Raw genomic sequence first — 9415 nt, 5'->3', positions numbered from 1 at the left:
GTACGGGCAGACGCCGTGTTACGCAGTAGAGCGCACAGTGTCTCCTGTACGTGTGCATAGCCCGGTGCGGGTTATTCCACCTCCCCGCACTGGTAGGGCTAGATTGGGCATTGAGCCAGGTGCCATGATGCCGGCTCAACGCGTCTGGTCTCCAGTGCGTCTCCTCGGGCCGGCATACATGGCACCAGCCTTACGCATGGTGTCCCCGGTTCGCCTACATAGCCCGGTGCGGGTTATTCCACCTCCCCGCACTGGTCGGGCGACGGGGAGCATTCAACCAGGTAAGGTTGGGCAGGCTCAATGCTCAAGGGAGCCAGTACGCTTGCACGGTCCGGTATTTCCGGCGCTACCTCCCCGCCCCAGCCCAGTACCACCAGTGCCTACACCACGCACCAGGCTTCCAGTGCGTTTTCAGAGCCCTGTTCCTCCTCCACGCACTCTTCCTATGGTGCGTGTCTCCAGCCCAGTGCCTCCAGTTCCGGCACCACGCACTAAGCCACCTGTGCGTCTCCAGAGCCCTGTTCCTTCTCCCCGTACTCGTCCTGATGTGCGTGCCCTCAGCCCGGTGCCACCAGTGCCGGTACCACGCACCAGGCAAATAGTACGCTTTGAGAGTCCAGTGTGCCCTGTCCCTGCTCCCCGCACTAGCATGAAGGTGCGTGTCCTTAGCCCGGTGCCTCCAGTTCCGGCACCACGCACCAGGTCTACAGTGCGTCTCATCCGGCCAGAGCCATCCGTCTCACCAGCGCCATCTGAGCCATCCGTCTCCCCAGTGCCGTCTGAGCCATCCGTCTGCCCAGTGCCGTCTGAGCCATCCGTCTGCCCAGTGCCGTCTGAGCCATCCGTCTGCCCAGTGCCGTCTGAGCCATCCGTCTGCCCAGTGCCGTCTGAGCCATCCGTCTGCCCAGTGCCGTCTGAGCCATCCGTCTGCCCAGTGCCGTCTGAGCCATCCGTCTGCCCAGTGCCGTCTGAGCCATCCGTCTGTCCCGAGCCATTAGAGCCGCCCGTCTGTCCCGAGCCGTCAGAGCCATTAGTCAGTCAGGAGCCGCTAGAGCCATTCGTCAGTCAGGATCTGCCAGAGCCGCCTACCAGACAGGATCTGCCAGAGCCGCCAACCAGACAGGATCTGCCAGAGCCGCCAACCAGACAGGATCTGCCAGAGCCGCCAACCAGACAGGATCTGCCAGAGCCGCCAACCAGACAGGATCTGCCAGAGCCGCCAACCAGACAGGATCTGCCAGAGCCGCCAGCGAGCCATGAGCGTCCAGAGCCGTCAGCCAGCCATGAGCGTCCAGAGCCGTCAGCCAGCCATGAGCGTCCAGAGCCGTCAGCCAGCCATGAGCGTCCAGAGCCGTCAGCCAGCCATGAGCGTCCAGAGCCGTCAGCCAGCCATGAGCGTCCAGAGCCGTCAGCCAGCCATGAGCGTCCAGAGCCGTCAGCTAGTCATGAGCGTCCAGAGCTGCCATGTATCCAGAACTGCCCCTCAGTCCAGAGCTGTCTCTCTGTCTGGAGCTGCCCTTCAGTCCGGAGTTGCCCCTCTATCCTGAGCTACCTCTCTATCCTGAGCTACCTCTCTATCTTGAGCTACCTCTCTATCCTGACCTACCTCTCTGTCCTGAGCTACCTTGTCCCGGAGCTGTCCCTTATTTTTGTGTTGCCTCTTATGGGTGGGTGGAATAGGAGGGTGGTCATTCTGAGGGGGAGAAGTAAGCTGGGATTGACAATGGTGGGGTGGGGACCTCGCCCAGAGCCTGAGCCACCACCGTGGTCAGATGCCCACCCTGACCCTCCCCTAGACTTTGTGCTGGTGCGCCCGGAGTTCGCACCTTAAGGGGGGGGTTATGTCACGTTCCTGACCTGTTTTCTGTTAGTTTTTGTATGTGTTAGTTGGTCAGGACGTGAGTTTGGGTGGGCAGTCTATGTTTTCTGTTTCTATGTTGGTTAATGGGTACCTGATATGGTTCTCAATTAGAGGCAGGTGGTTTTCATCTCCTCTGATTGAGAATCATATTAAGGTAGGTGGTGTCACATTGTTTGTTTGTGGGTGGTTGTCTCCTGTGTCAGTGTATGTTACGCCACACGGGACTGTTTTCGGTTTTGTTTGTTCGTTCGTTTTATGTAGTCAGTTTTCCTGTTCATGCGTTCTTCGTGTTTCATGTGAGTTCGTCGTCCAGGTCTGTCTACGTCGTTTATTGTTTTTGTATCTATTCAAGTGTTCGTCGTGTTTTCTGTTTTGTTTATTAAAAATCATGTCGTATCAAACCGCTGCATTTTGGTTCAATCCCTGCTCCTCCTCTTCGGATGAAGAGGAAGAGGAAAGCCGTTACAAGTGCCTTGATTGTGACAATGCTTCGCACATCTGCAGATGTCTTTCTTGCAAAACATATTTAAAGTCACTTGGTACATCTGACTGATAATCCTTATGAAAAACAATTGCACCAAATTAGTTAAACATATCCTTTTGAAATGCATGCCTGCTAAATCGTCTTTACTAGGGGAACTGGGTTCCCCCCTCGTCGTGCTGCTATTATTAGCCTATCACGCATATGCTCGCTATCAACGAGGAGGGGCCCACCAGCCGAGCACACTGAAAAGGTATGTGCTGCATTGTTTATTGTGGCAAGCCGTGTGCACGGTGGCGTTTATCGATCAGGCGCCAATTATAGCTATATCATCGGGGGATTGTGTGTGTGTGTGTGTGTGTGTGTGTGTGTGTGTGTGTGTGTGTGTGTGTGTGTGTGTGTGTGTGTGTGTGTGTGTGTGTGTGTGTGTGTGTGTGCTGTAAGATTGGCCGCCTGAGTGGAGCTGGGTTCGCAGCTGACGTGATGGAACATCATGGACGCCTGCTATCGCTCAGCCGCTGTGTGTCCGTTATCAATGCTGTGGCGGGGCATCAGTGTTTGGTCGTATAATGGATGACATTGCTGTGGAAGACCACCTGCTCTGGAAGAAATGCCAAAATGTGGAATATATTGGGTATATTTCTGTGAAAGTCAAAGCCTCTGTTGATAGTGATAAAGACACATCTTCACCTCAATTCATTGGGGCATGGACTCTACAAGATGTTGAAAGCGTTCCACAGGGATCCTGGCCCATGTTGACTCCAATGCTTCCCACAGTTGTGTCATGTTGGCTGGATATCCTTTGGGAGGTGGACCATTCTTGATACACACGGGGAGCTGTTGAGCATGAAAAACCCAGCAGCGCTGCAGTTCTTGACACACTCAAATGGGTGCGCCTGGCACCTACTACCATACGCGGTTCAAAGGCACTCCACAATCCATGTCTCAATTGTCTCAAGGGTTAAAAATCCTTCTTTAACCTCTCTTGGGCACGTGAGACGGTAGCGTCCCACCACTTCAACAGCCAGTGAAACTGCTGGGCGCCAAATTCAAATACAGAAATACTCATTATAAAAATTCAGAAGGGTTACTGTAATGGCTGTCACGCCCTGACCATAGTTTGTTTTGTTTGTTTCTATGTTTTGTTTGGTCAGGGTGTGATATGAGTGGGAATTGTATGTTGTTTGTCTAGTTTGTCTATTTCTATGTGTTTGGCCTGATATGGTTCTCAATCAGAGGCAGGTGTCTCTGATTGGGAGCCATATTTAGGTATCCTGTTTTGTATTGTGGGTTGTGGGTTATTGTTCCTGTTACTGTGTTTCTGTGTTCACGTTACGAGACTGTTTTGTCGTCGTCGTTTTTTATTTATTTATTATTTTATTTTTTTCAAGTATTCTATTAAAATGAATACTCTCCACGCTTCATCTTGGTCCTCCTCTCTTTCGCCCGACGAAGATCGTTACAATGGCATTGAATAGAAAACTACAAACCAAAAAAGAAACTACTTTCTGAATGGATCTTTCTCAGGTTTTCGCCTGCCAAATCAGTTCTGTTAAACTCACAGACACTATTTTAACAGTTTTGGAAACTTTAGAGTGTTTTCTATCCGAATCTACCAGTTATATGCATATCATATCTTCTGGGCCCAAGAAACAGGCTGTTTAATTTGGGCATGCATTTCATCCAAAATTCGGAATGCTACCCCCTACCCTAGAGAAGTTAACCTGTTTCTTCCCCTTCATCTACACTGATTGAAGTGGATTTAACAGATGACAACAATAAGGGATCATAGCTTTCACCTGGATTCACCTGGTCAGTCTGTCATGGAAAGAGCATGTTTTGTACACTTAGGGAATACAATAGTAGTCTGGTTAGTGTTGTTGATGGTGGTATTAGTAGAAGTAGCACTAGAAGTAGTGGTAGCAGTAGCAGTAGCAGTAGAAGTAACAGTAGCGGTAGTGGTAGCCATAGAAGTAGCAGTAGCGTTTGTATCCTGCATCTACAATGCTTAGAGGCAAAAGAGCAGCTATATGAGATAATGATTAACGCTTTAGCATGTATGTCATTCCCCTTTACCGAGGATGAGTCTACAAGGCTATATCAGTGCCATGTAAACTGCTCTGCTCGGCCAGAGGAGACGTATTAGGAGCATCAGTCACCGCAAACCAATTTTAAATGGACAAACAATGGTCTCAAACAGCAATAGCTGTATTATCCGAAAGCTATGAGTTGCTATGACTTAATAACAGGGTTGATATGCTACATTGTGAATATTCCACACCACTGTGACATTTCCATTTGAGTCATTTAGCAGACACGCTTATCCACAGCGACTTACAGGTGCAATTAGGGTTAAGTGCCTTGCTCAACGACACTTTGACAGATTTTTCACCTAGTCAGCTCAGGGATTCGAACCAACTACCTTCTGGTTACTGGCCCAACACCCTTAACCGCTAGGCTACCTGCTGCAGTTGTGTTAAACCACCATCAGTGATGCAGGATAAGGGTGCTATGGAACCATCAAGCGGGAACCCCCATTTTGGCGCGAGCACTCTGCCTAACAGATTGCACTTGAGACCAATATGAAGCACATAGAGCAAACAGTGTGAATGACCTATTTGTCTGGCGATTATATGGACAAGGATCATTGTGTATATTACAAGGGTCACAGGGGACGAGTGATACACGTTTTATTTCCGAGGTTTCTCGCTCTTTTTTCTTTCGTTCAGAGTGCACCGTTTTCCCAGTATTTTTTTTTTTGCCTCCTACTAGCAGAGTAACTGCTTGGTGATGAGTTGGCCTTGCTTACATGCATGAGAAGGCATTATAAGGCTTCACTGGCCTCCAATGGATCTGTGTAGTTGCTTCGCCACAAGCTATACACATTTGATTCTGAAAATAGATGTGGGGCTGTTTTTTTCCACTCTCCTGACCCTGTTGTCATCCATTGTATAATATACCCAGTCACTTTTCAATAGTATATATTTAATTTTTTTATCTTGTAAAAACTCTTACCCCCCATTCCACATAAAGCATTTAGTGATAAAGCATTCATTCTTTGATCGGTGTCATTTTTTTCTTCCACCAATGCAGTGCAGCGCTGTCATCCAACAGTGTGAGGCCCGTCACACCGCACAATATACCCAACCTACAATATCAAACTAGTTCGGTATCTAGGGAGAATCAATGAAATAGCACTGCTTCGTGTGATGATCACACATTGCTGTGTGAGAAATTCCGAAAAGGAAAATCGCGTGGGTGAGAAAATACATGTTTTCTCATTTGAGGAAACATTTTTTTTTATTGACGCTCCCTCTTCTTGGGTTAAAAACATGGATCAAATCTATTCTAGGCCATACCCAAGTGTGTTATTTAAACAGATGAAGTTTTCTACATTACCTTGTATATGAGGTATTGTGGCCATGTAAACAAGATTCCAATGTTCACTAGGCCGTGCGTGTTTTAAAGAATATGAATTCCTCACATTCCTTCAAAGATAACTGTATGCTCCCTTCATGCATATGATACATCAATGCATAATTCATTTTAAAGTTCATTGTGTATTCAGTTTCAAGTTCATTTTCTATACTGTGAGAATTGCATTGATTGTATGATCCAGGAATAAAAGTAGATGCACAGTTCAGAAAGAATGGGTCAGTGTATTTCTATAATAGGAGACCATGCTTTATTGTCTGTCTAAAGGGACTGATAATCTAATCAAAGTAGTTAAGATACTTATAGCAAAAATATGTAAACAACTACTTGTGATTATTGATTTAATCTATGTTGTTATGTTGTTTTCCAAGTTCATTACATTTTGGTAACATCTTTCTCTCCCTCTCTTCCTCCCTCCCTCTGTCCTTCTTCTTTATGTTTTGCAGATACAACGGACAGAAAATGCTACCCCGCATCGTTTTCCTTTGCTCATTTTTCACTGCTGCTTGTTTCCAAGACATCCAGCCCTCCAAGGCATTTCTGAGTGAATCCTGTGACTCATTGTGTACTTGTGAAGAAAAAGATGGCATCCTGTATCTTAACTGTGAGGAGAGAAATATCAGCAAGATCTCCCAAATCAAAGTGCCGTCAGCTCTACCTTTCCACCTCAATCTGTACAAAAACGACTTGGTGGAGTTGCATGCAGAAGACTTGGAAGGTTTAAAGAATGCCGTTTCACTTCATCTCGGGGCTAATAGCATACAAGAGCTTGAACCTGGGGTCTTTAGTGCACTGGGCTCCTTGAAGAAGCTCCACATCAACAGTAATTTCCTGGTCATGTTGAAGGAAGACACTTTTCACGGCTTGGTAAATTTGGAGTTTCTCCAGGCGGACACAAACTTCATCCGTGTGGTCGAGCCGGGGGCATTCAGCAAACTCATCCGCCTCAAAGTTCTGATCCTCAACGACAACGCCATCGAGTTTCTTCCCAGCAATATTTTCCGGTTTGTTCCGCTCACCCACTTGGACCTGCGGGGGAACCAGTTACAGACCCTGCCTTACGTTGGCTTCCTGGAGCACATTGGGCGGATCATGGAGCTTCTTCTGGAGGACAACGACTGGATGTGCGATTGTGAGATCCTTCACCTGAAGATCTGGATGGAGAACATGCGGGCCCAGTCGGCCATTGGGGAGGTGGTCTGCAGCAGCCCCCACCAGCTCAGGGGCACCATCCTAGCCAAAATCAAACGGGATGTTCTCTGCCCCTCTCACGCTGATATCAACTTAGAGGAGCCTTCCAAGTCACTGGACATGGTGGTCACTCCGTCTTCCAAAGTGGCAGAGATTCCGAAGTTAGAGGGCGCCAAGGATGACGTAAAGATTCCGACACCTGCTTATGTTCCAGGGAGTCCTTGTGTGGAACACTGTTCTTGTCACAGTCACCCTGTGGCTGGGTTTTTAATGCATTGTCAGGACAGAGGGATTCAACGTATTTCAGATATTGGAATACTTGGGCAAAGCCCTACCAAGCTGGTGCTCACAGGAAACATGATTCAGAGACTGTTGAAATATGACTTTGTCACATATGACGGTTTGGAGTTATTGAATTTAGCCAACAATCGAATTGATTACATTGACAATGAAACTTTTCTCAGCTTAAGCAATTTGAAAAAACTTTATCTCAACGGCAACAGAATTGAAACCCTTTCCGCGACCATGTTCATTGGACTCCACAACCTTGAATACCTATATTTGGAATATAACATTATCAAAGAAATTGTTCCAGGAGCTTTTAATCCTTTGCCAAATCTCAAACTCTTGTCTTTGAATAACAATCTGCTGACTAGTCTCCCATTGCAGATATTTCGCAACATGCCCCTCACCAAACTGAACCTGAGAAAAAATCTGCTCATGCACCTGCCTGTTAGCAACGTGCTGGACCAGCTTGACTCTTTAGAGCAGATTTATTTAGAGGACAACCCCTGGGACTGCAGCTGTGACTTAATCAGTCTCAAACAGTGGGTTGAGAAGCTGAGGAAGGACACAGTCGTAGGTTCCATTTTGTGTCACACACCGAGAAAAGTGGCGAAAGCTGAGCTGAGGGCCCTCAGAAACGAGTTGCTGTGCCGCGGCCTAGTGACCTACTCCTTGCCCACGGATGAGGACGAGACAACCACAGTGTCGACTGACGGCACTAGGAGCGGTTTCTTCAGCTCAATCACGGACTCAGTTCCGCTCTCCGTTCTGATCCTTAGCTTGCTCGTCATCTTCCTCATGGTCATCTTCTGTTCAGCAGGGATCGTGGCATTCCTCGTGCACAGACGGCGAAGGAGGGTGAAGAAGAAACAGGCGGAGGAGCAGCCGCGGGAGAGCAGCAGCCCCATCCACCTGCAATACAGCATGTACGGCCAGAAAACCACACACCACACACTGGGGCAGAGGACCGGAAGCACCGTGTACGACGAGCGCTCACACAGCCCCATCGTCCAGATCTGCCGCAACCCCACCTACTGCACTCAGCATAAAGAATATGAGTCCGACCTCAATGAACTGGACGAACCAAAGCACATCTGTCGTAGCATCATGGAGACAGAGAATACTTCCCCTCTCACAGGCTCTAATTTGAAGTTCAGAGCTGTGACGTCCGACTGCCCAACTGAGTTCGTAACACTCGGAGATGCGAGCTCCCTCTATAAAAACATACTAGAGAGGGAGAGGGTTAGGGAGCTGCAGCAGCTCGGAATTACTGAATACCTCCGGAAAAACATGTCCCAGCTGCAACCAACGGTAGAGATGCAGGTCCCAGGATCAGGACACCACGAGGAACTGAAATTAATGGAGACTATTATGTTGTCGAGACCACGGAAGGTCATGGTGGAACAAATGCAAAATGAGTACTTTGAACTCAAAGCTAACCTACACACCGAGCCAGATTATTTGGAGGTTCTGGAGCATCAAACTGCATTTAACTGATAGAAGAAGACAATTCATGGTTTTATATTCAACTCCAGAAGTGCCTTGTTCAAAACTGCCATCTTATGTTTTCAGTCGAAGACCTACATATCCCACAGCGGTCTTGGACATACAAGTCATTTGTAGCACAGAATGTACTGTATAATAATTTTTTTTTTTGTTATTTTGTTTTCCTATACAGTGCCTTGCAAAAGTATTCATCTCCCTTGGTGTTTTTACTATTTTGTTGCATTGCAACCTGTCATTTAAATTGATTTTAATTTGGATTTCATGTAATGGACATACATAAAATAGTCCAAATTGGTGAAGTGAAAAAAAAAAAAAACTTGTTTCATAAAATTTAAAAAAAGAGAAAACGGAAAAGTGGTGCGTGCATAAGGTATTCAACCCCTTTGCTATGAAGTCCCTAAATAATATCTGGTGCAACCAATTACTTTCAGAAGTCACATAATTAGTTAAATAAAGTCCACCTGTGTGCAATCTAAGTGTCACATGATCTGTCACATGATCTCAGTATATAAACACCTGTTCTGAAAGGACCCAGAGTCTGCAACACCACTAAGCAAGGGGCACCATGAAGACCAAGGAGCTCTCCAAACAGGTCTGGGACAAAGTTGTGGAGAAGTACAGATCAGGGTTGGGTTATAAAAAAATATCTGATACTT

The 9415-nt window shown here is 47.2% G+C and overlaps 1 protein-coding gene across 1 annotated transcript; it reads left to right on the top strand.

Moving 5' to 3' along the window:
- The first annotated feature begins 6239 nt into the window (after positions 1-6239).
- Positions 6240-8819, top strand: LOC120033111 (SLIT and NTRK-like protein 6). The gene has a single exon (XM_038979372.1). It carries the CDS (start codon positions 6240-6242, stop codon positions 8748-8750), a length of 2511 nt encoding a protein of 836 aa, XP_038835300.1. The 3' UTR covers positions 8751-8819.
- Positions 8820-9415: the final 596 nt, after the last annotated feature.

This window comes from Salvelinus namaycush, chromosome 40 (assembly GCF_016432855.1).
Source record: "Salvelinus namaycush isolate Seneca chromosome 40, SaNama_1.0, whole genome shotgun sequence".
NCBI classification, from domain to species: domain Eukaryota; kingdom Metazoa; phylum Chordata; class Actinopteri; order Salmoniformes; family Salmonidae; genus Salvelinus; species Salvelinus namaycush.
The sequence above is the reverse complement of the archived record's forward strand: the minus strand, read 5'-3'. Positions and strand labels throughout refer to the sequence as shown.

Excerpts from the sequence above, each read along its gene's own strand:
- LOC120033111 (XM_038979372.1), top strand. The coding sequence starts at position 6,240 with ATGCTACCCCGCATCGTTTTCCTTTGCTCATTTTTCACTGCTGCTTGT.